The 27,217-nt window shown below is 50.1% G+C and overlaps 5 protein-coding genes across 5 annotated transcripts; 4 read left to right on the top strand and 1 right to left on the bottom strand.

Moving 5' to 3' along the window:
- The first annotated feature begins 15 nt into the window (after positions 1 to 15).
- On the top strand, positions 16 to 1,325 carry LOC100899045 (uncharacterized). Its single transcript, XM_003744133.2, has 6 exons — positions 16 to 88; positions 187 to 315; positions 420 to 483; positions 590 to 762; positions 880 to 1,064; positions 1,155 to 1,325. The coding sequence occupies exons 2-6, from the start codon at positions 211 to 213 to the stop codon at positions 1,270 to 1,272; spliced, it is 645 nt and encodes a 214-aa protein (XP_003744181.1). The 5' UTR covers positions 16 to 88; positions 187 to 210; the 3' UTR covers positions 1,273 to 1,325.
- A 1,751-nt stretch (positions 1,326 to 3,076) lies between these two features.
- mEFTs (elongation factor Ts, mitochondrial) lies at positions 3,077 to 13,457 on the bottom strand. The gene is made up of 7 exons (XM_018639861.2): positions 13,275 to 13,457; positions 12,814 to 13,057; positions 12,589 to 12,701; positions 12,383 to 12,506; positions 11,836 to 12,285; positions 11,175 to 11,177; positions 3,077 to 3,086 (listed from the first exon to the last, which is right to left on the bottom strand). Exons 1-5 carry the CDS (start codon positions 13,371 to 13,373, stop codon positions 11,912 to 11,914), a joined length of 954 nt encoding a protein of 317 aa, XP_018495377.1. The 5' UTR covers positions 13,374 to 13,457; the 3' UTR covers positions 3,077 to 3,086; positions 11,175 to 11,177; positions 11,836 to 11,911.
- Positions 9,234 to 9,948, top strand: Dim1 (thioredoxin-like protein Dim1). Its single transcript, XM_003744135.1, has 2 exons — positions 9,234 to 9,507; positions 9,614 to 9,948. Exons 1-2 carry the CDS (start codon positions 9,355 to 9,357, stop codon positions 9,887 to 9,889), a joined length of 429 nt encoding a protein of 142 aa, XP_003744183.1. The 5' UTR covers positions 9,234 to 9,354; the 3' UTR covers positions 9,890 to 9,948.
- LOC100899472 (diphthamide biosynthesis protein 4) lies at positions 11,172 to 11,829 on the top strand. The gene is made up of 2 exons (XM_003744136.1): positions 11,172 to 11,430; positions 11,535 to 11,829. The coding sequence occupies exons 1-2, from the start codon at positions 11,284 to 11,286 to the stop codon at positions 11,775 to 11,777; spliced, it is 390 nt and encodes a 129-aa protein (XP_003744184.1). The 5' UTR covers positions 11,172 to 11,283; the 3' UTR covers positions 11,778 to 11,829.
- Positions 13,458 to 17,144: 3,687 nt separating the features above from the next.
- On the top strand, positions 17,145 to 19,649 carry LOC108864364 (uncharacterized). Its single transcript, XM_018639856.2, has 5 exons — positions 17,145 to 17,337; positions 18,614 to 18,775; positions 18,861 to 18,938; positions 19,087 to 19,224; positions 19,423 to 19,649. Exons 1-5 carry the CDS (start codon positions 17,145 to 17,147, stop codon positions 19,647 to 19,649), a joined length of 798 nt encoding a protein of 265 aa, XP_018495372.2.
- The last annotated feature ends 7,568 nt before the right edge of the window (positions 19,650 to 27,217 follow it).

Genomic DNA, 27,217 nt, shown 5'->3' with positions numbered 1-27,217 from the left:
GGTGGTGTCATATTCCTCCAATGCTATAAAATGCAGCGTCTCCTCGGCAGACGTCGAAGCTGGGATAAGCACTCAACTTGGTATCAACGTGAGTAGAGCGACCAGGAGTGGCCATTTCGATAATGTAGTCGGATGAGGAGTCGAACTTCATATTCACGGAGTCTGAGATTGAATTCGATCTGACAGGATAAGCCACGGCACAGATTGGTAATGTTCGCCCGAGTTCTACTCATAGCTGCTGCGGCTTCTGTCGCTTGCGGGAACCCTGCCGTCGACTCCTTAATGGATAGAGTTCTCTCAGATTTGAAGAATCAGGTGAGCTTCCAGCCGCGTAGACGCTCCATAGGAAATACATGCGTATTTTCTCAGAGCATGTCCGGAAAAGCTCTGAAGTTCATTGCTTTGTTTTTTTTCCGCAGCTCAATACCCTAGGCCTCGATCCTGTTCGGGCAAGCCCGTTCAAAGTTTTCGTTGCCTCGAATGGTACGTTCGCACGATCGCCTATAATCGGTAGATCATTCTATAGGACGGTAGATCGTTCCTCATCGCGAGACAATCTCCCATCGCTGACGTCTCCGGACTTCCACAGGACCTTTCAACCGCGACGTGAGAGCTAACTTCACTGAAGGATCAATCGTCGGCCTCAGCGGACTCGTGCGTAACCGCGATTGCACTTATCTTCGAGCCGGCGGTTCCAATAGAGTGTTCGGCTGCGAGGTGCTCTTGGGCTCAACTCAATTCATGATGAATGTTGACGTTGAGGTGGGTCGACGATCATGGTACTCGGTAGAGGAATCCTGATCCTCGGGATCGACGCCGTATGATAGCGAAAAACTCGTGCTCATCACAGCCCGGTAACGAAGGGATTCCCGCTTACAGGGAGACAACGCGATGAGATATCATCGTATCTCGACCGGCACTCGGATCGACAACGGAACTCGAGCTCTGATCATGGTTCGCGGCATTCAAGGAAATCAGATCAAGTTCGAAAGCATTAAAGTTGACTCATCAATAACCTCAACCACCAAAGTTCTCCGGGGAAGGCTCGAGTTGAACGCACCACGGTACGAAGATAGAAATTCACAGTCGTGATTCTCAGTGAGATCCTGCAAAAAGGAGGATGCAAAAATATTATGATCGGATTCTGTTTTCAGCTTCGCCGAGTTCCGTCGCCAAGTGAACCAAAACATCTCCGCTCAATTAAGGAAGACCCTGACTGGTCCCTACGCCCAGGCTCTCTCCAATGCTTTCGCCAGATATACGATGCCTTGAATCTCGGGAGCATCATGGAATACCGATTGAATAAAAATCAGTTTCGTTGATGATGTTCGATTGACTGACTATATTCCGATTTGCCGCGAACATCCTTGATGCCTGCATTCCGCTTGAGGAATTCTTCAGGCCATTCGGATGCGATGTGGCGCAACTGGAGTGTTTTCATGCTTGTCAAGAGGGTATTGGCTCTCAAAGACAGTCCAGTGCCCCATGAAGTCTCTTGGCGGAAGAATTCGGGGAGTTGAGTCGACGGTTTTTGGGGGAAGAGGTCGCAGAACTCGATCTCACCAAGGATGTGGTGCGGGCATTAGCTCTGGAATAGAGCTCCTGATATTGTACGGCTCGGTCGAAGGACGCTCGGTCCAGGAAAAACAAAACGCCTTTCATTCCGTGCGGATCGATGGACGGTCCCTTCTCTCAATCAGTCCCATGGCGGAAGAACACCTATAGGGGAACACCTGTGTCGTTGTATCGAGAAGATGAAAAGTGGTGCGGCGCTCGAGCTTGGATGTTCTTCACAAATTCTTGGGATTTCGTTTGCGTGGTCGTTCTGAACTTTCAACGAGTTTCGAGCACTCTTGGAGCTTCCGAAACGTCCCCGCACAATGTCAACTCGCTCCAGAGACTCCGCAGGATATGCAAGGCTCTGTGTTCTCAATATTCATCGGATATGACGAGAAAGGCTTGCCCTTTCGCTTTGTATGTTATTCCGGATCACAATAAGTCCACCGATTTCCTGTGGGAGCTGCTCCACATGCATATATATCTTGCGGGCGATCTCTTATCGTGAAACGCGATGACGGAGAGATCGTTATTACCTGGGGACGCGACGTGTTCTCCGATAAGGAAAGCGCGATCGGTCAATTTGATCTCAGGAGCGGATGTGGCCATGGTGTTTGCAGCGCTTCTCGAACGAGCATCGAAAGCCAGAAGCTGGGAAAGCGTGCTCTCTGATATTTCCCTCGGATTCGAGAGTCGTGGTGGGGAGGCGCCCTAAGTTTCAAGGCCATCAGGAGTGATGCAATTCCGAACAGGCTCGACAGTCAAGACAGCCCGCATCAGCAGAGCGTACTTGGTCACCTGGAGTATTCCGACTCTGGAATACCCAAGCCAAAGCTTTGGGACTCTGATGGACAGTCCCAAGGCTTTGGCTGACTCGCATCCGCTCTAACAGCAGTTCTGATGGACTTGCGCGCTTCGAATTACCATGTCCCAGAGAGTCACTCAAGAAGTGAGCGCGGAGTCAAACAGCGCTCTTTTACCTAGAATGGCGCTTACGCCAGTTGGGCGATAAAAATTCAACACTTCCCGGTAATGGCATTCGGGAGCGGCCACACTTTGGAGAATCGGATGTCACTGTGATTAAATTTTTCTATTGGCCGTTCTCCCTCACCTACAACTTTTTGGCCTCATAAAATCCGCCTGGTTTGTAGCCTCTCGATTGGCGTCCTGATCAAACTCCAAGATTCTCGAGCCCATGCCGCTTCGGATATCCGAATCAGAGAGTGAAAATATTCTCAAGACACGGCATATCTTCGAGAATCCACACATTCGAATGCACGCCGAATGCATCGCTGTATTCGACCTTCATCGTGAGGGGGCTTTCTTGAACGCGAGGTCTGATGTACGCGAATGTCATCACTCCGGAGAGCGGCTCTGCAGCAGCCCTGAGTCCTAAGCCCACATGTCCCGCCGTCCACATTTTTGAATTTATGGCTAGTCGCCCCTTGCCGAGCTTATCGTTATACTCATATCCGCGCACCCCGCACTCTCTTCAGTCTAGAGCGATATGTGATTCCACTCCGGTTTTCCTCCACCCAAGATCAGCCCGACCGATAGATTATTTATTGCTTAAGCATGACTATATCGATTCGGTTGCTCACCGATTTGAGCCGAGCCCTAGCATTCTGGCTTCAGATGCCCTCACTCAGCGTGGTTAATGCGGTCATTTTCCTTAAGATTGATCGATTCGATCGGGGCGCGTATCCAACGTTACGATATGATCTTGCTCGAAAGGACTGCTCGCTGGGAGGATTCTCCTCTATCCCCGAACAGGCTTACGTGGAGCAGCCTAAATCGACCGCTGGAGAGAGGACATCTCCAAGACTTCGGATCATGACTGTGATGATGGAGGGAATCTTCAACTCGACGATCGCCATCGCGTAAGGTGTGTCGACCACGGGAAAAATGAGCATAGCGCATTCAAGAACATCAATCCTTGTCGTCGTACCAATCAATGGATATACCGAGTCATTCCAGGAGAAGGAAATCTCGAGGGGTCGATGGCTGAGCCGAGAATGATTGCTCTACTCTCATAGCTTAAGAGAACGTTTGTTCAACGCTCATTCGTCCGTTCGTCAAGCTCCGGACATTCCTGGAGCGCGTTTCGGGCTACATGTACAGGAAGGCGACTTCAGGCCTCAAGCCGAAGATCACTATCATGATGAATGATGATGACTGACTATGACTATGATTATAATCACAGCTCGAGGAGCCTGTGATTGTGACCACTGGGGGGATTATTCTTACGGAGATGTTGCAAAAGTGGACGACTCGGGTGAATGAGCAGTTTGATTCACGTATTCGAATACGAGCGCGGGATGAACTGGGGTGAATGGAGGAAACGTAGAAAAATCGTCGGACTCATCGACGGCCACCAGCACGGGCACTGAAGGGGGATCTTCAGGCAGTCGAGTCGATATCTTCTCTTGAGAGCGGAGGAGAAGGCGCTCTCGTTCTGCGGCTGCGATGCACATCATCCGCCGACAGCGCGCGTGGGATGGGAACAGGATCAGAGCGAACTTATCGAGCGCCTCCCATTGGCCGAGGATCTCTTCACTTTCGCTGTCGCTGCGTTTGGACTATCCCGAACGCAGTTATTTTTTTTTTTCGCTATTTCTAGAATTTATTTTCGCATTGTATATGCAGCTTAATCGTCAAGAATTCTTCTAACTATACTATTGAGTGACATTCCTTCGAATTTCGCACACTCCAGTAGGTGCAGGCGGGTGATTTTGCTCTTCCCACAGTATGTACAAACACAATCGCTGTGTGCTACAGTGTAGAAGTCTCTCCTCCTACAGATTTTATGATGATAACCATGATAAGTGGTTCTAACAATCGTCGGGCGGTCGGGTCTGTTCTGTTGTCTCCATCCCCTCTCCCGTGAAGGCTGGTCCCAATGCGTATTGTTCGGTCTCGAATTTGGCTCTCTTTTCCGATCTTATCGTTCCGTACTCTTTCCAGGCTTCTACCTCAAATCTGAATCCCTGTTCCTCCAAATTCTCACAGAGGGACTTCTCCCCTGCCAGCTCCAGGGTGAACGTATTCGATGTATTCCTGCTTAGCCCAAGGGCGGACTTGAGATACAGTGTCTTGCACTTGTCCAGTTTTAGTAAGGCTGTTTTGGACAGTCTTTGCGAGATACACGTCATTCCGTATGTGATGGTTGGCACGATCTTGATATTGAATATCTTGATGGCCAGCTCCAGTGGCAACCTTCGGATGCTCCCTAGGCATGCCATGGTGGTGGCCGTCCTGGTCAGGAGTTGTTCGATGTGTTCGCTGAAACTCAGCGCGGGCTGCATGGTGATCCCCAGATACTTGAAGCTGGTCACGTATTCGATTGGCTTTCGATGTATATACAATTTGCGCTTCCCTATCTGGCCGGCCTTTCGGAACTTCAGTACCTTCGTTTTCTCAGTGTTGATTATAATTTCATTTTCCTCGCACCAAATACATAACACGGATAGGCTTCTTTGTACTTCATCTATGTCTACCCCGGCTATCACAAGGTCGTCGCAGTATTGTGGTTGGATTCGCTCGTCTCATCGCTCGCGTCTACACTGCCTCCCGTATGGATCTGTGTATTGCGGCGACCCACATAATAGGTTTACTCTCACCTTATGGGACGTGCTGTACTCGGAATGACGAAATCAATGTATATGCTCAAGGGTATATAAGGAATAAGATCGGATGATCGAACACAACAAGTTCATCAGACTGTGATTGATACATCCGCAGTTCTGCCTGCGCTCGATCATCATTCTCACAACAAGGAATATTATCCACGACAAACTCAGACGGAATTCGGACAGATTTCATTTTCAAGGGATCGAAAACGCGTCATGCTCTGAAGGAATTAGCCGCAGGCTGCTTGAATCTACCGCGATGTAGCTTTGGAGCTCTTCTGCAGACTCCCGGAGAGCGCTGCTGGTTACCACGAGATTTCCTTCACGAGTTGGACTCACATTGGACCATTGTTAGAACAGAGAAGAATACTCATAGCTAGATCCAAATTAAAATGATCGCGCGTCAAAACGATCGAGAAAGAAGGAACGAGAAGAGAGAGGGAAGACGTTGTCTCTGTAACGAGCCGGTCGGGGATGACCACGTTATCTACGAATCCTGCAATAAACCCGTAATTGAGTGAATTCGGTGTGATTACTGCAAGATTAACACCATTCAACTAGTAGGCTCAAATCATCTATGACGATATGGGCGCTTATTTTGCTGCCTTCATAGTCCGTTAGCGTCGCCTTGAGATGAGGGAAGTAAATCCTGATCTTGGCGAGCTCTTCTCTTATCTTTCCTGTCTGGCACAAGTCGACAATATTGGGCGCATTCGAGCCAGCTCCCGTCTCATCATTGAAGAATTCACTATATTCCTCCAAAGGTCAGCGTGATACAGAGCCGCTTTGAACTAGCTATTCCATCAACCGTATTTCCGACATCATAAGAGCACCCTCTAATAGGAGCGCACCCACGGGGGGATCGAAAAGTAAAAGAGCACCCTCTTTTCGAAGAGCACCCCCAGGTGGGTAGCCATAATCCCGCAACCTATTGTCGTATAGACAGAGTCGCCACCTGGCGGGATCGATAACAAGTCAATAAACAGACGACACGAGCAGAGTACGATCGGCGCGTGAACACGCGTTACTCGAGTTATCGTTATTCTACACTGATGCACGCAAGACAATTGGAAAAATCCGCGTATTCTATCCCACGGATGCCCCTTCAAGAAGTATTCTCTTCGAAGTCCGAATGGAGAATAGCTTGATTATAGACAGGTACCCTCTATTAGAGGAGCACCTTATAATAGACAGACGAGCTGCAGAGGCATTAAAAAGAAGAGGAATAATACAGGAATACAGGAAACTCTTATAATACAGGAAACACGGTAATCAAAACCGGCGTGTTGGGTAGGCTGGGGGGCTTCTCATGGTTCTGCAGGATGTGTTTAAATCGCGCTCTGCGAGCGGGGCAGGCCGTGAAAGCCTTCTTGATCCTGCAGACCAGTCCGTTGACTCCTCTATAGCATGAGATCCATGCTTCACAGACAAGGTTCAAAATGTGAGCGCTGCAGGTCACGTGGACTGCATTCAGGAATAAAGCCTTTAGGGAAGCGTTCCATGCTTTCTGCATGTATGTTGCGTTATCTGTGACGGAAGAACTCACTTCCAACGGAGGAATTCCGAGCTTCGGCAGAGCTTGCAAAATTGCTTCGCTGACCGTCTTGAAGTTGGTACTCTCGAGCACAGCGCGTTCGAGTAGAGCAGAGCCTTCAGCTGGAGTTCCTCATCTGCGCAGCAAGGAACAGCCAAGATGTTGAGAACGTACCTATCCTCGACGTCCGTGGTCTCATCGCAAAGTATTGCGACTGCTTTCCTGTCTGCGAGAGATGTCTTACGAAGATTCACGTGAGCTTCGAAGACTTTCGAAAGATAATCCCGCCTGACTTTGGTCGCTGAAGGTATATGCCCGATATCTTCAAGTTCGCTTCATGAAATGCTCTCAGATTCTTGTCGTCCAGGGCGTGCACGGGTATATTGGCGCCCCCGAAAGCCTCCACCAGACCGATGAGAGTTGATTGCCTAACTTGTCTTCGGTGAGCTGAGCGAACGATTCGACCAAACTGACCTGTCGCTTTCTTCTCGCTTCGGCTCCCTCGAGAAAACGCGCTCTATGTCTATGAGCGGTCGACTCCAAATGTTTCAGGCAGCTGTGTTTCCGGGTGTGATCGACCTTTGTATCGCAGGTAGTACAATAAAGAAATTCCCCACTCGAGTGGAAAGTTCCCGCCGGGAATCGTTCCGCGCGGGTCCTCGGTGTCAACAGAGTAGAGCTCTTCGCTCTCACTTTTGTGGCACTCATCAATGAGAAACCGAATAGAGAATCGCGTGTTGTGCTTTCTCGATCAAACACAGCGCTGCCGCGGAGCCACTCTCAGCGAATTCATGCTTACCGAGTTGCGAACGTGCATCTCGAATAGGTACCCATGGCGGTCCACTGCGTCTACAAAGCTGCTACGGGGAACTCGATATATACTCAGGAACGTTATGGGTATCCAGGAAGCACGTGAATACGGACGATGTCACCTAGCTGCCCGCCAATCTGAACGGACGCACCGGCTGCGGCCTAGATGGTATACCAGCGAGCGTCTTGAAGCGTTATTCCGGATCACAATAAGTCCACCGATTTCCTGTGGGAGCTGCTCCACATGCATATATATCTTGCGGGCGATCTCTTATCGTGAAACGCGATGACGGAGAGATCGTTATTACCTGGGGACGCGACGTGTTCTCCGATAAGGAAAGCGCGATCGGTCAATTTGATCTCAGGAGCGGATGTGGCCATGGTGTTTGCAGCGCTTCTCGAACGAGCATCGAAAGCCAGAAGCTGGGAAAGCGTGCTCTCTGATATTTCCCTCGGATTCGAGAGTCGTGGTGGGGAGGCGCCCTAAGTTTCAAGGCCATCAGGAGTGATGCAATTCCGAACAGGCTCGACAGTCAAGACAGCCCGCATCAGCAGAGCGTACTTGGTCACCTGGAGTATTCCGACTCTGGAATACCCAAGCCAAAGCTTTGGGACTCTGATGGACAGTCCCAAGGCTTTGGCTGACTCGCATCCGCTCTAACAGCAGTTCTGATGGACTTGCGCGCTTCGAATTACCATGTCCCAGAGAGTCACTCAAGAAGTGAGCGCGGAGTCAAACAGCGCTCTTTTACCTAGAATGGCGCTTACGCCAGTTGGGCGATAAAAATTCAACACTTCCCGGTAATGGCATTCGGGAGCGGCCACACTTTGGAGAATCGGATGTCACTGTGATTAAATTTTTCTATTGGCCGTTCTCCCTCACCTACAACTTTTTGGCCTCATAAAATCCGCCTGGTTTGTAGCCTCTCGATTGGCGTCCTGATCAAACTCCAAGATTCTCGAGCCCATGCCGCTTCGGATATCCGAATCAGAGAGTGAAAATATTCTCAAGACACGGCATATCTTCGAGAATCCACACATTCGAATGCACGCCGAATGCATCGCTGTATTCGACCTTCATCGTGAGGGGGCTTTCTTGAACGCGAGGTCTGATGTACGCGAATGTCATCACTACGGAGAGCGGCTCTGCAGCGGTCCTAAGTCCACATGTCCCGCCGTCCACATTTTTGAATTTATGGCTAGTCGGCCCTTGCCGAGCTTATCGTTAGACTTATATCCGCGCACCCCGCACTCTCTTCAGTCTGGAGCGATATGTGATTCTTGTCCGGTTCTCCTCCACCCAAGATCAGCCCGACCAATATATTATTTATTGCTTAAGCATGACTATATCGATTCGGTTGCTCTCCGATTTGAGCCGAGCCCTAGCATTCTGGCTTCAGATGCCCTCACTCAGCGTGGTTACATGCGGTCATTTTCCTTAAGATTGATCGATTCGATCGGGGGGCGTATCCAACGTTACGATATGATCTTGCTTGAAAGGACTCCTAGATGCCACCGTCCAGTGATCCGCCCCAGGCTCGGAATAAGCCAACATGAAACGGAAAAGACGAACCTGCTAAAACCTGGCATATGCGCGCCAGTTATGTTCGAGACGCTGCCGTCCTGACGTAATTTTGAATCGCGCGGTGGAGGGGCTCGCATCTCTCCAGTGTTTTTGTTTTCATCGTCGCGAGAGCTTCCTGCTCAGCAGACGCCTTCCCCCGTTACCTCCTCGGAGTGAAAGGAATCCGGAGTTTTATTTTCGTAATTCAGTCGCTCTGTAACTTCCGTAACCCCGAGATTTGAGACTTTAACACCGCCAAGATGTCGTATATGCTCCAGCATCTACACAATGGCTGGCAGGTCGATCAGGCCATCCTCTCCGAAGAAGATAGGGTGGTCGTCATACGTTTCGGTCACGACTGGGACCCAACCTGCATGAAAATGGATGAAGTTCTGTACTCTATCGCTGAGAAGGTGAGATCGCGACGGGAACGGGGTCCTCATTTCCTCCTCGCTCAATTTTCTGTCCACGGGATTCTGCGTGTTAGTCTGGAGTTCGAAACGATTTTTGATGTTTCAGGTGAAGAACTTCGCTGTGATGTACCTTGTGGACATAACTGAGGTACCAGATTTCAACAAGATGTACGAGCTGTACGACCCGTGTACCGTGATGTTCTTCTTCCGGAACAAGCACATCATGATCGATTTAGGGACCGGAAACAACAACAAAATAAATTGGGCGCTCGAAGACAAACAGGAGATGATCGATATCGTTGAGACCGTGTTCAGGGGCGCCAGGAAAGGTCGAGGTCTCGTCGTATCGCCCAAGGATTACTCCACGAAGTATCGATACTGATTCTCGACTATGATTGTACAAAACAGAATGTGTATATGTATGGCCTAAGAGAATATGGTCTATTTCAATGGTTCGCTCCTTCCTTCAATCTCCCAGGAATATGGCTCTGGGTCGCGAGCCGCTCTCTGATGGACGGTCTTCTACGGAGAGACTTGAAGTAGAAGACCCCCAACTCAAACACGAGGCTCCTCTGGGTGGCAGTGGAGTACAGAAACCATCCGTGTGACATACCCCAATCGTATTTCATTCCATTTTTACTCCGGCCGATTTTCATGCACCCAGAGCCCCGCTCTGTTATGAGTTATGAGCCACCTCTAGTTATTCATCATCCTCTCGGAGTCGAGAGAACCATTGGGAACGCATTTCTCGCAGCTCTCTGTGCTGTCACCGCTGGCAGACTTCGCCCGGAGAGCTTCCCGAGAGAGGAGGAGGTCGAAATTTCGTATCGTCGGCCATTAGGAATTGATCGCCGAGATCACCGCGTGACATTCAAAATCAGTACGTTCATACAGGGTCGCGGAGCGAAAATTCTGGGCCCAGGTGGGGATTCAGACGAGGGCCCCTCCACATGATCCTCTCACTTCTCTCGCTTCGTATGTTGAGAAGAATTATTGGTAACATGGAGGGCTTAACGCACAACAGAGTGGAAATATCAGACGCGGGCCGGAAAATTCAATAGAAGATGTACCGCTAACCCCTTCCCTCCTCCTCCAATCGTTCCCGCGCACATGGTTGCGCTCCCGACCATGGTATCAGTGACTGTCTCCGTAACCAATCACCGATGGTTACCTCGTCGCAGAACTATTATCAGAAACCGCAAGAACCTTGTCATGAGTTTCGGAACTCCCTGGGCTGGCCACCATGCCTATGAGCGTATCCTGAAGTGTGTCCGACCTCTTGCGTTCAATCAGATGCCAGCTGATACAGACGCATTGGTCGATAACGTATTCACAAGCTCAGCTTGTAGAGTGATCTTGCCGCAACTGAAATGGTCGATGCTGAATCGAGATCTCTCTGGCTTCGCCCGGCATCTCACATGAAAGTCATCTCGTGGACACGCCCATCTAATGCGAAGGATCCCGCCATCGCAGCGATATGTCCCGAGATGATTAGACTTCTTCCTCGTTCCTAAGGAAGCCTCTGCGACTCTGAATAGATCGAGGGCGTCGGGAGCACCCGCGCAGCTTTCGATTTCCTGAGCTGCCGATAGCGAATAGGCTCCACCCATGTAGTGCTCTTCCCGCGAGACGTCTGCTAGCTTGCTCTCGCCCGTTGTTTAGTCGACGTTCTGGCCGGCTCTTACGGCGCTCCTTGCGTTCGAATCAGTGGAACAATTACATGAGGATACCCGAAGTTGATCGGAACAAACGGGTTATGCGGGACAATATGTCACGATGGATAAGTATAGCTTACTGGGCTTGAGCCGTGACTGTACAGAGGAAGAAATCAGGAATGCCTACAAGCGACTCGCTCTAAAATGCCATCCGGACAAGCCCACAGGAGATCGGGAGACATTTTCGTCCTTAGAGCAAGCGTACAAGGTCAGGCTTCATTTAGATCACTCTACGTCATGCCACACTTCGAAGCATTATGGAAGGACACATGTTCGAAGCTCAATCGCCTCATTGGGACACCCATGTTCCAGACTTTATCGGAGCCTTCCGCGCGAGCCTCATATGACAACGAGCTCGCCAACGCGTCGAAACTCATGCATCCGGTCTGGCAGGCCGTGAATTTGGATGACATGGAGCTTCTAGATGATTCCTACCGCATGGACTGCAGGTGTGGTGCGTCGTTGCAAGCGGGCAAACAATCGTTGGTGAATTTACCAGCCCTGATCGAGTGCAATGATTGTTCTACGATGGTCAGGGTTGACCCCGCTGCTTGACATCAACACGACCGACGACGTCATTGAATACAAGAGCACTCGGATGCTCGAATCCGGCTAAGAGTTTTTTATTCGCTCCAATAATGAATCAGATGATTAAGCTTAAAGTTACTAGTCCTTAGGGCGGATGACGATTATTCCCGAGCTTTGCTCTCCATTAGCTCATCACCGCACTCGAATCTCCAGAATTTCATTATTTCCATGTCGTGTTCCCGGAGAATATCTGCCACTTTCAGATCTTGATCGAAAACGTAATTCTGGAGCAGCAGCAAATCTTCATCGACGCTTTCGGGAGCTTCTTCTTCGGCTTCTTCTTCTCCTTCTCCGCCAGGTCCCTCCGTGCCGCTAGCGGCAGCGTCTTGCTTGTCACTCGCAGCCTCTTTGGCCTGACCTTTGTACGCATCTCGAGCTTTCTTCGCTCTCGCCAAATCTTCTTCTGTCCCGATGGCAATCGGTCTCATTCCGATAATATGACGGCACAATTTCTCAGCGATTTCCGCGTTGCCACCTGCCGGAAAGCGGGCGTGTTCGCAATTCATTCAGGACAAGCACGGCTGGTATGCGCGGGTACATCCAAAAAGCTCGAGCTCGGATCGAGAACAAACCTTTATAGAAGATAGCGGCGCCATACCTCCCAAACGTGCCGTCGGGATGGCAGCTCACGGCGACTTTCTCGCCGTCAGGCGGAGATACCACCAAGGACCGACGTACATTCAAGTTTTCGCCTAACTGTTGACAGTACACCGAATGAATGGGACTTGATCGAGGTCATAAACTAAGGATGGCCCGAGTCCCGTATATGGCTCCTTACCTTTGCGACGAGTCTCGCTCGGCTCTCTTCGATACTCTGCTCTCCGAGAATCAACTGCGAAATTTCCTCCCAAGAAATTTGTTTCAGGCCGATAGGGGCTTTCTCCGCGAACTCTGCAGGTAGTCGGAATCACTTTGGGTGGTATTTCGGAGCGGCATCCTCGAATCGGTCTACCATCGACCAAGTTCATACATACTCAATTAAAGTCAACTCCAGGCTTCTAACCTCCGCAAAGACCCTCCGAGACTCGAGCGGCGAAACCACGCAGTTCGGAGTTTCGCGCGACAAAATCTGTCTCGCAGTTGACTTCCGTGACCGCTGCTACGTTCTCGATGCGTGCCACACCGAAGACACCTTCCTTCGTCGCGCGCGCGGCAGCTCTCTCGAGTTTGGTCCAACCTTGTTTGACTGCTTCGGATTCTAACCATTTCACCGCCTCATTGATGTCGTTGTTTGAATGCTCCAGGGCCTGGAATATCACCGGTGTCAGAAGGTCTATGTAAGTATGTAACTCCCAAGGGTGCGACGCATCCGACCGACGGACGCGAATAGCGGTACTGGGCGAAAACCGTGGCCTTATCTGATATAGGATCACTATTAGGAGCCTAGCATGCGATTCGGGGTTTAGGCTATGGATCTGGCAAGGACTGCCATGACATTGAGGGAGAAGCTCCACCATGGCTTACCTTTTTACAATGTTGGAAAGAATGCCCCGTGGACTTTCTGAGCGACAGGAGACTCTGTTTACAAATGTCGGCCCTCAACAGCCTGGACAGAAATACCATTCTGGATTACAATCGCGAGCCAAGCTCCTCAATAAAAATCTCGGAGCCGGTTCGATCTGCGCGAATTTCTCGCACGCGGATATTGTTGTTGATGATAATGATTTCTCTCCCCGAGAGCAGACGATTTAGTTATGGCACGGGCGCTGTTGCCAGCGCGCGTTTCTTTGTTTCGCCGGGGTCCTTCATCGGGGAAACTTGGAGCTCTCCATGAACCATCGAGACGAAATTGTTCTCGTCCAATTCATTCGATTGAACACTCCAACGCCTCTCGGCGTCTCCGGTGTCGCTCGCCGCGATCCATCGAAGTTCTACTCAGCCACAGGTCGAGATTGAGCAGGAACAGATGCGGCGATCCGGAGAAGATCGAGTGACGTTTCCATCATCACTCCCGTCATCGGCTCCTCCATGAGTCCATAGAAGGAATACTTTCTCACAGAAATATACCTTAACCACGTTGAGCCGGAAACGAAAAGAGCTTTCAGCAGAAGAACATTGACCACTTGAAATAGCATTTCCAGATGGCGTCGTGGGTGAAGGGCAAACAAGTATTCTTCAGACACTTCCTTATTTTTACCGCTATTTTTCGCAATAATCGGTCCTTTCAATGGACTTCGAAGTTCTGTCAGAGGATAGCCGTCTGGCGGACTTCCGAGCCGGCAGCGAGAGCAGCGCTGCGCCGTGCTTTCGACTGCGTTTCGTGGATTTCCCACGGGAAACCCGGGACTCGAATGACCGGGAGTCGATGGAAGGCGACAAAACATGGCTCCGCCGACGCCTACTGACCTTCTGGAATATAGTCAGTACGAGTTGACTCGTATTATCTGTTTCCAATTCGGCTTTCCTCAAATGTGAGATGAGGAAAAGAAGAAAATTAGTGTTGCTGCGTAGAGGAACTCAAACTCGATATGATACTTTTGAGAACGCGTTCGTCATTGATAATTGCGATGCTTCGCTCATGTCGTGTTGACTTCGAGGAAAATATTGTCATTGTCATCCCTGACTGAGTCGTTCGCTGGAGAAGCGGATGAAGTTTTTCCCCGAAAAAACTAGACCGATGACCGAAACAAAGGAACATTCAGCTCATAGTATTCCATGGCATGACTGCTCCATGAATTGATGCTTGTATGCGCTTATCCTATCTGAGCGCCGATTTCATCGATTCGACTCTAATACACTGTGGACGTTCTCCTAGCCAAAAGAAGCGGCTCTCAGAAGTCGCAATCAACGCCTTCACCTGCTGTTATTTCGGCTGACCTACTCGATGAGCGCTTCGGGAGCTGGCCGCAAACGCAAACACCATTGCGGCCTGTGAATTATCGCGTCCCGTGTTCTGCGTAGACGGTCGCAAATCTGGGAGATTATAGTCACTCTAGGTGGGTGTTCAATCGGCTTCCATAAGGATCAAACACTTTGGATCCACAGATTTTCTATCCAAGAAGTGGATTGTGCAGAATTCCACCCCTCCACCACAGCTTACCGCCGCATATGCTGCAGCCGAGCTCCCTTTCGATGGACAAGGAAGGAGCGATAGTGCTCGGGATATCCTTCGTCTGAGGTAGTCCATGACTTTTCCGCGCAGGCTCGAGAACGTCAGCAGAGCGAGCGGATTCTTATTCATCGACCTCAGGAGGATCTCAGGAATGCGAAAGCTATCGATGGCACGAGATTCGGGAGCGCGAGCTCACTGAGGCGAGACGGAGAACTTGTTCAAAAACGCCTCGATGAAAATGTTCGTGCTTTTCTTCGGTTGGACGATTTACCACCAAGGTTCGAGAGGACTCCCTCTCTCGAGGCATTCCTCCTCATCAGGCAGACACCATTGTCCGCACTCGAAGAGTGTCTCTGTGGTCGTCGAGCCCGAGGCCCAGATACCGGCTGACTGTGCGACACCAGTTCAAGACGATGGTTCATCGCCCTGAAAAGTTTGCCTCATAGAGTAAAACAAAGCGCGCTGAATGAAAAATTTAAGAAATCCCGTGACCCCTGAGCAAGTACCAGAATAGGTTTCGATCAGTGCTTCGTCCGAGCTCCCCCCCACCCAACGAACCGTCGGCGGAGATCTTGCTTCAGCTCAGAACGGGAGTTTGCTTGAGGTAGGCGTAATTTTCGCGGGATTCATCATAGCTTGTAGCTCACTCCTCACGAGCATTCACTGCTTGAGCCCTTCCCGGATCGCAATGAAACTTTTGCTCCATCGGGGCACGTTCCGACCACACACCAACCTTTTCCATCATCTCCGGTGAAGATACTCCTGGAAAGGAATTCCGATTGATCAACAGCGTGTTCAGCTCCAGTCGCATCGGTCGAGAGAATCTCGAATGAGATCGCTAGCTCGGGTTTAACATCTGCGTTCGATGCTTTCGATGCCACCGTATCGGCCTCGTTCCGTCAATAGGGGATGGACGGCGAAACTCTCCGATTCTCGTACCTCAGGCAGCACCGCGCATTTGTTACCGCGCGAACATTTATACCTCGTTGGGAAGTCGGAGCTGCGACGCACATGGCCCACTAGAGCCGGACTTGAAGCCGAGCATCAAACTCTCGGGATAGATCGATTGCGAGAGTGCTCGAAAGGGCGACTTTTCGAGTCGCTTAGTGAACATGGCAGCAAGCACCAGATATCTTGGCAAGCAACAAGACCAGCTCGAAGCTGCTCGTCGAAACGTGTGATTGAGTATTGCCAAAGTTCCGAAATGCCCGAGAACATTCCGATGACAGGAGCTCGAGCCGACGATTTAACTTCCTCGTAAAGTCTTTCCCATCAGCATGTACACAGAGCTCGAATTGATTCGCTAGCTCGCTCGTGTGACACTTCTCGCATTCGTAGAACGGCTTTTTCTTCGCGCACGAGATAATCTCTCGACTGTAGTATATCAGTCAGAGTTTGTCACACTCGAAATTCAGCGGACACGGTGTCGCTAACGCTTGCGGCTTCATGCGAATGAATTCTCGCCTCGTAAAGCTCAAACCTAGCCCGAGCTTAAGCTTCTCGGTGCGTCGTGGGAAACGTGACGCGAATCGCAGTTGAAGAGGAGAATCTATCCGCGTGGTTCTAATCGGGAGTTTCAGGCCTTCATGGAGGAATCTCCGATGATCTAGTGACATGAAATTCGAGGGCTTCACGAAGCGGAATCACTCCAGCCAATAGACACTCTTCCTTCAATGAAATCCTGTAAATGATCAAATAGCACACAAGCCTGTAGAGAATACTAGGTCTGGTCTCGGAGGGTCCGTGCAGGAACTGTGAGCACATCAGCATCTCACTGTAACCCGGGGCCAAACCGGGCTCTCCTTAGATATGAGGACGGAGATCCCGAGATCTCCGATTTGATATCCGCGTGAATGCTTCTCCGACCTGAACGGGACTCATCAAATGCTCTTCCGCTTTACGAATTCGTCTCGGAGCATTTGTATATAGCCATCTTGATCTAATCGAATCTTCCGGCACCAATGAGCACCTCCTATCAATTATTATGAGTAAGGATCTTAGATCAGTTATTCCGATGATTTAGATCATCAAGTCCTAATCTTGCTGTGAAATACATCGAATCAATCATTCGACTTGATAGATCATACTCAAGGACTGTTTTTTTCCTTTTGATAAAAGGGAAGCCTTCCGATCATTTGGTCATCCATCGAGTGCCCCGCCGTGTGGTGAACTCTTCCATTTTCAGAAAACACAGTTAAAAAAGTTTTATACATAGGGCTACTATTCACTCGAGCATGAATCTCGAGACGTGAATCTGAATCAGGTTTACTCTTCCAGCGAATATGCCTCCGCGGAAGAAAGTTGTTCGGAAGGGACACTCGAAGAGAATAAAACGCTTCGAAGAAGAGTTCGATGACTATGGTCTCGATCCGAACGCTACCATCACCGTTGAAGAGCTCCTGAACGAAAGGAGGCATCTGATGGCGGCGACGTTTACAGCATGCTTCACTCTCTTTTTCTGGATCATTGCAATCGGTGAGTTAAAGTGAATGTATACATACATTGAATCGTGCAGATTGTTCATATTGTTCATATTGTGAGAGTGGAGTTCTTTCTCCCTTGGGACTCTTTGCTGCCCGGAGCAGAGCTTTGTCAAATGATTTTTTCTGATGGTTCCGATTTGTGAGCGATGAAGTGCTCCTTCATAAGCTCTAGACGCTTCCTCCGAATGGCATGACAGGCACTTAGACTCTCGTCGGCAATATCTTCCAGCCCAATATGCTCGACCCCGATGGGAGGGTCCGCGCCACCATAGGTGTGGTAAATCATTCAGAGATGTGAAAAATATCAATGTTGAGAGGTAGTATATAGAGCTTGGGAAGCAAAAAATAATTATTGAGGAGGAGGGAAATTCCAGCGCCAGAACAGGGCTCCGGTTTTTCGGTACGGAAAAAATCTGTCCCCATCCCGGATGACGTACTGTTCCACATCGGGGCGGTGAAAGATTCAACGGGACGCGCTGCTGCGAGATAGTCTGTAAAGTATCTCCGTTTTTCGATTCTCACCGATAGCAAATGACTCCGCTTTGTCATTAGGGACATCCCTCGGAAGAGCTGTCCGAGGAAGGCGCTACATTTAGCGGGTCAGCCCGACGCGTAAAAATATCGAGTTGAAGCATTAGACATTCTTATCCGTGTGTTTTTCTGTTGTAGTCCGTTGTCAAAGTTTCTTGCCCGCAACAGAAATTCGGCATCAGCAAATATTCCATCCCTCCGAGGACTCCCAATAGAGAAAAACCTTAACGACGAATAGTTCCCGCTGGAGGTTATCGTCCTGTTTCAACAGCTTGTCGCGTTGCCCACTTACGTTGCTGCATTAAGCGCGGAGGCGGTCGGGTACCAGCGGCTTCTCTGATGTTCCTACACGTGAAGCGTTCGTCGCTCGCGTGATTCTTGAACTCAGAGAGATGAACTCTGGCTACCGCGCGATCTTCCCTGCTACTGTCGTCAATAAAAGTTCACAGATCTTATTGTCTTTGGCGACTGATCGAACATAAGACTTCGATTTCTATTTTCGCTCTCAAAGATTCTTCCGAGGCTGGCCAGAGCAATAGATGAATCACAGCGCCCTGCATGATAGGGCGGACCAGAGTCGATGGCTGTGCTTCACCCCGACTCCGGTCTTCTGAGCTCCTCCCGCCATCCTTCCAGGTCCTCGCGATGGGTCTCTAGCCATCAGAGATCGCTCACCTTGTGCGAAAGACTTGCAGGTTCACAGCTTCTAAACTAATTCGTATCGATCTCCGCTGCAGGATCCTCATATTGGGTGACAATCGATGGCGGTCCCGACGGCATCTACATGAATCACACGAAGGTGACATATTTTCATGGTCATATGGGCTTGTTCCGGATGTGTCGGTCGGTGTTGCGGCATGCTTGGATCGATGGGAAACCTTCGGAAGAGGGCGTAAAAGGTATGAGCTTACTCGATCGCAAGAAACCTGGCTCAGCTCGAAATTCGGGGTTCGAATTATATTGAAATGAGTCTGACGATTGCAGAAGAATGCCGATATTTCTACGTGAGTCCAAACAAGGTAGACTACACCACCGACTCGATGTTGGATCGGACTATTCTAGGTGAGTTTGACCACCGAAGCATCCCGAGGAGAGTGTGATGCCGGAAAGATCGACACCGGGAGATTCCGCCCTCAGGCTCCCATCCCTTCTCTCGAGATGTTGCTAATGCAGTTCTTCGACCGTATCAATTCCGATTCTCGTTCCTCAGAGTACACTCGCTCCCAAATCGGATTTTGCTGCGTCAGTATACTTCTCATACTCATGGCGATCGCATTTTCAATGTACACTTTCACCCAACCTCGATACATGTTCAAGAGATTAGCTGGCGGAGTGCACTTCATCACAGGTTAGTTCGATTTTCCTTGCCTGATCTACTTCGGAGTGGAGCGCTCTCGCAGGGGTAGGTACAGTCCGGATGCCGATCGGATTATCATCGAGCCTATGAGGTCGATTTCCTCTGGGCGGGTTGGGTGGATCCTCAGCCCCAATCTAAAAATCTATCACGACTGCTGTATGTTGATTGACTTTTTTTTTCTCCTCGCAGCTGGAGTTATGTTGGTCATGATTGAGATCGCGTCCAACACCGCTCATTATGAACGGGAGCATTTCCACATGCGACATCCAATGCACGCCTCGTGGTCCTCAGGCATTTCGTATTTTCTGGCGTGGATGTGTTTGCTCACGTTTGCGGGGGTGGGAACGATGTTCATGGTGTATTCGAGAAAGCGGAAGCTCGATATTGCAGCTGATCGAGACTTTTCTCTGAGCTAGGATTATCCCACTTGAGCTCATTGTCGTGAGATTGTTCATGGAGATGCTCTCCGAGCAATACTGATAAGGAAACCGTCGGAGCTCTCATGGAATATCTCCCTGTAAGACATCGAGCTCTCGGAGAGAGCTGGATTTCCGGTCGTGCCCCCGGAAATTCCGAGATAAGCTTGAGTTGGGAGAGAATGATCTCCGGTGAATCCCGCGAATTTTTCACGAGGGAAGCTTCACGAATTACCTACTCGAATAACTTAGGTATTTGAATCATGGATCAAAGTGTTTTGTCATAGCTGCAGCATCCGGGAAATCATTCGTTGATCTGTGTTTCATGGTGATGAATGAGCTCCGGAGGAGTTTGGAGGAAGGAAGCGAACGGAATTTCTTAAAACGGATATTATGCAAAATCGTCCCAGAGTTTCGCCGACGCCTAGTCTTCTTTCGGCGGGTTCAGTATGATTGTGTGTATATTTCGCAAAGTTTTTCTACGATTCTCGCAAGGTGTGATCTGCTGTCACACACGAATAAACGATGACTCATCAATTTTCTCAGACATTTCTCACTAATCAATCTTACCCATCTCGAAGGTAACACCGGCTCGGTTCTCCCCGTTCCGTTCGCTGTCTCTTTTTCTCTCAGCTGTCAGGCATTTTACGATGTATGTCTTGCGCTGACACTGTTCGCGTCTCAACAAGCCCGTGGTTCTCCCTCAAACGACTTTTTCTAATACCGAGCAGAGCGCGATTGTGCCCTCCCGATAGCTTCGCTTGCTGTAACCATTGTTGCTGTACTTAATCGTTAGCATTTTCCATGGCGTCGCGTGTAGCATGGTATTGACCCGATAATCCGAGGGACCCTGTCGACTCGATCCCTGTTCCATCCATTCGCTGAGAACAATATTGCGTGAACTTCCCGTCGGCGGGGGCACCTTTCGCGTTCTTCCACATTCTCGGCATTGCCGACTGCTCCAAGTAAAGACTCCCCAGCGGCGTAGCATTAGAATATCTCCCTGTAAGAAATCACTCTTCACTCGGGAAGACGAATAGGCGTCCCGAAAGTCCAACGCGACCGAGCGTGTGTCACTCTGATCGAATGGTTGGATGTCTGACTGAGCGATCGTCGAGCGAGAGCGAGAACGCCTTCCAGCCACCTAAGATTCGTCCAACCTGACGTGGCTCTTGTTCACTGGACTCGACCACGTCATCGTTGTCCCACTTATGTACGGCTTCAAGTGCTCTGCACTTCGCTCTCAACTTCTGGTAGCACGTCAAGGGACTAGTCATAGCATCATCATGTGGCACTGCCGGATGTTTGTCCCTGTTAGGAGCTCTCCGATGAATTCCTTTCCTCCATTCCGTAGCTCAGAGTTGTGAGTTCTCATGCAATCATCAACTTCGGACGAATTCCGCGCCGGCCTGCCTGCATTTGAACATCGAAAACGATACTTAGTTAGACAAATGAAGTACAGTTTTGCGGTGATGACTGCTGGGTATAAGGGGATTCCTCGGACAAGTCGCTCCCCATAGAAGCTCAGCCCGAGGCGCGGAATGGGACACTTTTCGGAAGGGGAAGCTTTTGACAGAAGTTCCGTGTCAAGAATGACATATCGCTGCGTTGTATTCGAGCTGATGACCATTCTCGACCGTGAGAAAACAGATGACATTATGAGACAGATTATGAACGGATGAGACAATAGATGCAACTGGGAAAGCCTCATCCTGTTATGGAATTTCCTTCAACCTATGACGATCCGCCCATTGACGACAAGGGTTTTCGAGGAAAACGAACTTCCAAAGTCAGTCGAAATTCACCGACTTATGATGATGGTGATCTAGGTGTTGTAACACAAAACGACAATGGCGTCTCGGGGAGCCCATGTAGTCGTCAAGGATTTACTCATCCTCAAACGTACATATATATGATCGGCGAGCATGCGCTTCGGATGGCGTTCGGGAGGAAGAAGCGGAATAGCATGCTGCAGATTTTGGGTCGATTCCTTTCTGGGCGTTAGAATCTGTCTACTTCGGCTGACTACGGAAAGTTTGCTGATAGGCGGACGAGCGGATGTAACGACTCAAAGACGGACAGACAGACGTTTCGACCGCCGGAGCGGCCGACCGAGTGGCCAATCGCTCTTGATGGGGACCGACGACGAAGAGCACTTGCGCTGTTCGAAGAGTCGCCCTCGAAGCAGGTGTCTTCGGTCGACAGAACCGGAGTTCTAATTACTTCATATAGATTTCCCCATGGGAAAGACAATCACTAGTACACAAGCGAGCTCCGCTTGAATAATAATAGTCGGCCGCCGGGAGATTCAACAAGACTGAATTCGGAAAACACATGAGTGCTCCGAAAACAGAAATAAGCGCCCACACCGCGGTGCCGTTGACCCAGTTACAGCGGTCCAGAAACTTCGAAGTGGTAGTAATTCATAGAAATTCGAAGACTGCAGAAACCGTTCCTTTTGTCGCTCCCCACGAACTCCGATGACTACAGAAAGCGTACTTGAACGTTCCGAAATCTTCGTCAGCGGAAGCGCTCGTGAGCGCTCCAGGCTGAAATGGGGCTCCCCTGAAGCCGAAGCGCCATCGTTGGGATTCCTCTATCAGCTTCAAGCGCGTCCTACCCGTTAGCTTGCTGCCGTTCGGGGAATCTCGAGTCGAGAGTCGAAAATCTAATATTTGAAAAGTGCCGAACGGCTTCTGCGGCGAGGCGATTTCTCTCCATTCGGCTTGACTGCGTGCTCTGAACTTGAAAGCGCCGGCGTGACATTACCGGCCGGAGCCCACGAGCTTCATGACGCCGTATCCGGCCCCGATGACCCAACAATTGATCGTGAAGGAAGCGGCGGGTCGGGTGAAGGTCGAAAAGCACCAGCGTTTCCTACGGGAACTCCGTGGCCCGAAGCCAGAAGATACCGTGCGGTCTTTCCGCATATCGATTCTGCGGCCGAATACCAGTACGAAGCTCCCTTGGAGCTTTTCTATTTTGGATGATCCCGCTCCACGGGAGCGTCACCGGCTCGCTCGTGGGTGATTCGGAGAACATGGGGCGATGAATGATCGCATGCGGTTCCGAAACAGAATTGAGAAACGTTGTCGCTTGGTCTAACTAAGTGATAAGTTCCGTTTTGAGAACGCTGGACAGATAAGTTTACGGGAGTGGAAATGGTGAATTTTTGAACGTTGACAATCGCTGCCGTCTCGACACGCATCCGTTTGTCGGTGACTTTATTCAACGCTCAGTCGAGGGATCTCGTGTCGTAACGGGGGTTCGAGGTGCCGGGTGCGGCTCAACGTCTGGTGCAATCAATGAATCAGTGATGTGTAAAGTTACGATTGTCTCGCACCGTCGCTTGGCTATGTAGTATTATTCAAAGGAACCCAACGAGCATGGGGTGAACCGAAATGAAAAGCCCCGACGGGCTTTTGACGCTCGCTCGGAGCGTCAGTCTTCACACGGCGATAAATTGCCCCCTACACCGACGAGAAACGACTTGCTATCCTATGGCGGAGCCGCTAAGCGACAATCGGATCTGGCCGTAAGCTCCGTTTGACGCTTTCGCAAGCGTTTCTCGAGTTCTGCAATTCTCCGCCCTGGTGTATCAATAATGTCAACATCGGGTTCCTTCTATCACCTCCGACGGCCTCCTCTGAGGGTCCGATTCACAGCGAAGGTCACTTTCGGGACCCACAAAGTCACGGCCACAACTCATCTTGTCCCTCGAAGGAAACCCCAGGTGGTTGGTGTGACCTTGATCTTTCCAGGATTCGCGCGGGTTACTATTCTCGCCGCTGCTGCTGATATGGTTCTGAACCGCGACATGGACACCGCTGCGTGACGTCATGGAAGGGCTAGATGCTCATTGATGGGAGAGTAATTTCTTCTGGTCTTCCCCCCTCTTTGACATAGAATAAGGAAAACGGGAGACGAGAAGAAGACACAGCTACTGACTCGACCACAGCTGAAGACTGGATTCGCGGAATGCGGTCGAACAACGATCAACGGCTCCTAAAAGTTTGCTCGGTCTCATTTTCCCCTGCTCCGAGATCATTATTCGGGCTGAGACGTGCTACGGCTAATATTCCACCGGATCTTGATCGGGTCGTTCGCGAAACGTAGTTCTTATAATTGTTCCAGAGATGATGATTATTATCGTCGACTGGAAGATACGGAAGCGCGCTCAGTGGAAACTTCTCTGCTCTGACATGAGCGGTGAGCACCGCTGTGAACGTAAAATTCATCCTCCTTGCGAAAGCCGGTATCCTGCGTTTCGCTCCGGCCACGTTCTCAGCTGTGCCTCTCCCGCTATATCTCTCCATTCATTGCTTTTGCTAGCATTGGTACAAAAGCAGAGTTTTCTGGGGATGGTATGTTGACCCGGTCTTGGTGCTAGCAGAGGGATACACGGAGTTTCCCGCTGATCACTTGACTCGATACTCGTCTCTTCCACTGAGCACTTTCAGGTTACCGTAGCGCTTAAGATGACCGCTTTTCTCCTTGATCTCCAGAAATAGTGCCTTATTTGACAAATGAACACAATTTACTCAACAACTTCGGTCGTGCCCTATTTTTACCACTAAGGATCGGCGGCGATCCTTTCTTTCTCCTTTCAAGTGTTGTTCCCCGTAACTGTGGAATGATAGCCTCGCGCCTCTTATCGTTTCCATGCATCACAGAATTTACCTCCACGATATTATTCAATAGTCTCGGTTGGGAATAAATGCGCGAGTTAAGGTCAAATTATAAGACTCATCCACTCACTGTCCGGGTCGGAGAGTCTCGATTCCGCGATGAATACTCGGTGTGTCTATGTATATTCCTCATCCGAATGAGAGAGAATTCGTTCAACCACGTGGATTTCTTATCGCGCAAACGAAAGCCGGTGACGTGGTGTCTGTCAGGTCGTCGGATCTTCTGTTTTCGGATGCGGTGAGTCATCGTGACGCATCCACAGGAGTTTTTGTCAGAATTTCACTACTCTGAGCTCAAGCTCTGCTCTGGATTTTTGACGGTCATGCCCAATCTTTCGTTGTCGATTCGATCAATCCTCAGCAGAAGGGGGAATCTGACTTCGATGTGCAGCTTCGCCAGAAGCTCAAGTCAGCTCGACCGAGTAGTTAGCCTCATATCTGGCCGTCCGAAGTCGGCTATCAGGGATGGACTCAAACGAAGGGATACAGCGAACCAAAACCCAAGATTGGATTCGAAGGGAACGACGAGTGGAACAGCTGGTGGATACCTGATTCCGTGCTCCTTCTCAATGAGATCGCCCCAGACTGTGGAGCGCTAGGCACTCAATCGGCAACCTGGATTCCTTGACGATGAATTCTCAATCTGAAATGAGAATTTTCCAAACTAACATCGGTTTGAGACGTACTAGACATCCTGTCTCTTTTGGTGTCGCGACGGAATAGTTGACCCACGGGTCTTGCTCGAAGTGTGTCTGAAATTCAAATCCATGCTGAACACTTCAAAGTCTCTTCGAGAAGCCGAATTCCCAGCCCATGAAGTCTTCTGGTTAAGAATTCCTGAGAAATCTACGGAAGCGTCCCTGTAACCGTTTCAGTAGAGAGCCGATCGGAACGAGTCCGCTCTCTGGAACTTTGGCATACCAGGCAACGAGGTCCTGAACCTGAGGTCCTGTACCGCATCACGAACGATCGAAGTCGAATATCAGCCCGAGCACAGCGTTCCGGCTATTGGAGGGGTCACGCCTTCCCCTCAATCCGAAGATTCTCCTCTCCCTCTTCGAGGTTAGGCTATGTAGGTCACCGTGATGCGTTCAGCAGCACTTGAACACGGTTTCTGCTCCCAAAACTCGACCCGAACAGCTTCTGCATGAGTCGTGATTGTCTCCAGTCACACATTTTTCTGTTGGAAAGCTCAAGAAAATTTCAGCTTCTTGACTCACTTCCGTCGCCGACTTCCGTCAGACAGCGAGAGAATATCGAAAGGCTGGCTGTCGCGTGCCCGACTTCGACAAGCGTATACAAACCGACGCTGGATTCTGTACACCGAATCGACCTCGACCTTTCTAGCAAGAGACGGAGATGCTTCGAATATCACCCGCTTCAAGTGTTGGAGGCGAGGGGTAAGTTGAAAGTTTCGAAAACTGTTTTTCTCGAATCGAGTATTTCGTGCGTTCGTGTGTGAAGAGGATTCGGTAATCTCTCTGATTTCCTGCGTTGATGCGAGGCAGTTGGTGCGACCGCGACGCCGTCTGCCGAACGGCCACGTGAGACGAAGGGGACTAAAGGAAGAAAATCTCGCTCAGATGACTTCTCAGGCCTCGGTCGGATTCTGTCCTCCCTATCCCCATGGTCTGTTTACTCAGACCGGTTATCGTACCTATTATGCTCATGAAGATTCTAATTACGGTGGGGTTCAAGGAGCAACTTAAAGATCTCATGGGAGCCGACAGAGCGCTCACCACGCATGCCGGCCATTCCAATCAAGCCTTAAGCCTTGCTGGATTCTGTATTGAGGGCTTGAACCTCCGAGAGGAAAACAAACGCTCCACGAATAAAATTCATCTCTAGTTTCTACGCGCAGGTTAATTTTGTCCATCCAAAACTACGAGGAAATCATCACCCGCGCCCTGGAGGCGAGCTTCTCCCGAGGAAATTGCAGCGAATAGGGTTCGTAGGTTCGAGGACTCATCGAATCCTAATTCAGAGGGATCTCGTGCACGGACTTCCTCGCCGCATTTCAAGCTTGGCTCCATATGACTCTGACACCCTTTCCAGGCGCCGACGCTGAGCTTTGAAGGAGCGCAGCCGTTCATGATTTTGACGAGAGCAGTCGAATAGATCAATCATCGCTCTCAGCGAGTTCTGAATACGCGTGAGCACCGCATTCAGATGGAATAAACAAACCGCCCCGGAACCCCCTCCCAAACTAAACTTGACTGCGGGCGAGAAACTCGTGATGGATGCCTACGTGAGCGACTGGAGCTCCGGCGAGTGTCGAATGTGGAAAGCGCCGATTGAGTGAGGAGGAAGTGTCTTCGCCGTCGTATAAGACTTCACTCTTCTTCTGCAACTGACCTACTGGCAGGCCCTGTCAAGGATTTAAGCAGTCGTTCGTGGAATACTACACTCGGTGGTGACCACTAAGTTTGGATCGCAGCTCGAAGCTGGGATTCCGCTGGTGGACGAGTGGTGTGAGCTCCAGAAATCTCATCTTCTCCTTCCGCTTCCAAGGAGGGTGTGCGTGAGCTCGCATCGAGGAGGATTGTGCCAAAGCAACTATGTTGACCATCACGTTTAAACTAGGCCAAGGGAGCAAGGCCGTCACTCAAAAGGTATAGAATCTACTGCCTCGTAAGGGTTTCAAGCGAGGATTTTGAAAATTCAATGTTTGCTCTATTTTCCACAAAGAAGCCACCAGCGCTTGACTCGGTGCATTTACTTCCGGTGTTTTTCTCGGCCATGCTTCGCTTCTGGTCTCTCGAAAGATTGAACTGGTACCGTTGCCAGCGGCGATCGATAGGGAACAAGATGATATATGTTATAGTTTAGCCGAGTTCGAAGCCTCTCTCTCCCTCTGGTTTGTTTTGACGCACACGAAGA

This window comes from Galendromus occidentalis, unplaced genomic scaffold, assembly GCF_000255335.2.
Source record: "Galendromus occidentalis unplaced genomic scaffold, Mocc_1.1 scf7180000077460, whole genome shotgun sequence".
NCBI classification, from domain to species: Eukaryota; Metazoa; Arthropoda; class Arachnida; order Mesostigmata; family Phytoseiidae; genus Galendromus; species Galendromus occidentalis.
This window is presented reverse-complemented; position numbering and strand designations above follow the sequence as displayed.

Coding starts and splice junctions, on each gene's coding strand:
- LOC100899045 (XM_003744133.2), top strand. CDS start 211: ATGTTCGCCCGAGTTCTACTCATAGCTGCTGCGGCTTCTGTCGCTTGC. Junction 316..419: donor TCTCAGATTTGAAGAATCAG/GTGAGCTTCCAG, acceptor TTTTTTCCGCAG/CTCAATACCCTAGGCCTCGA. Junction 1,065..1,154: donor CTCGAGTTGAACGCACCACG/GTACGAAGATAG, acceptor TTCTGTTTTCAG/CTTCGCCGAGTTCCGTCGCC.
- Dim1 (XM_003744135.1), top strand. CDS start 9,355: ATGTCGTATATGCTCCAGCATCTACACAATGGCTGGCAGGTCGATCAG. Junction 9,508..9,613: donor TGTACTCTATCGCTGAGAAG/GTGAGATCGCGA, acceptor TTGATGTTTCAG/GTGAAGAACTTCGCTGTGAT.
- LOC100899472 (XM_003744136.1), top strand. CDS start 11,284: ATGGATAAGTATAGCTTACTGGGCTTGAGCCGTGACTGTACAGAGGAA. Junction 11,431..11,534: donor CCTTAGAGCAAGCGTACAAG/GTCAGGCTTCAT, acceptor CCCATGTTCCAG/ACTTTATCGGAGCCTTCCGC.
- mEFTs (XM_018639861.2), bottom strand. CDS start 13,373: ATGGTATTTCTGTCCAGGCTGTTGAGGGCCGACATTTGTAAACAGAGT. Junction 13,058..13,274: donor CTTTCCAACATTGTAAAAAG/GTAAGCCATGGT, acceptor GTGATATTCCAG/GCCCTGGAGCATTCAAACAA. Junction 12,507..12,588: donor GAGCGAGACTCGTCGCAAAG/GTAAGGAGCCAT, acceptor TACTGTCAACAG/TTAGGCGAAAACTTGAATGT.
- LOC108864364 (XM_018639856.2), top strand. CDS start 17,145: ATGCCTCCGCGGAAGAAAGTTGTTCGGAAGGGACACTCGAAGAGAATA. Junction 17,338..18,613: donor TTTCTGGATCATTGCAATCG/GTGAGTTAAAGT, acceptor TCTCCGCTGCAG/GATCCTCATATTGGGTGACA. Junction 19,225..19,422: donor CGGAGTGCACTTCATCACAG/GTTAGTTCGATT, acceptor TTCTCCTCGCAG/CTGGAGTTATGTTGGTCATG.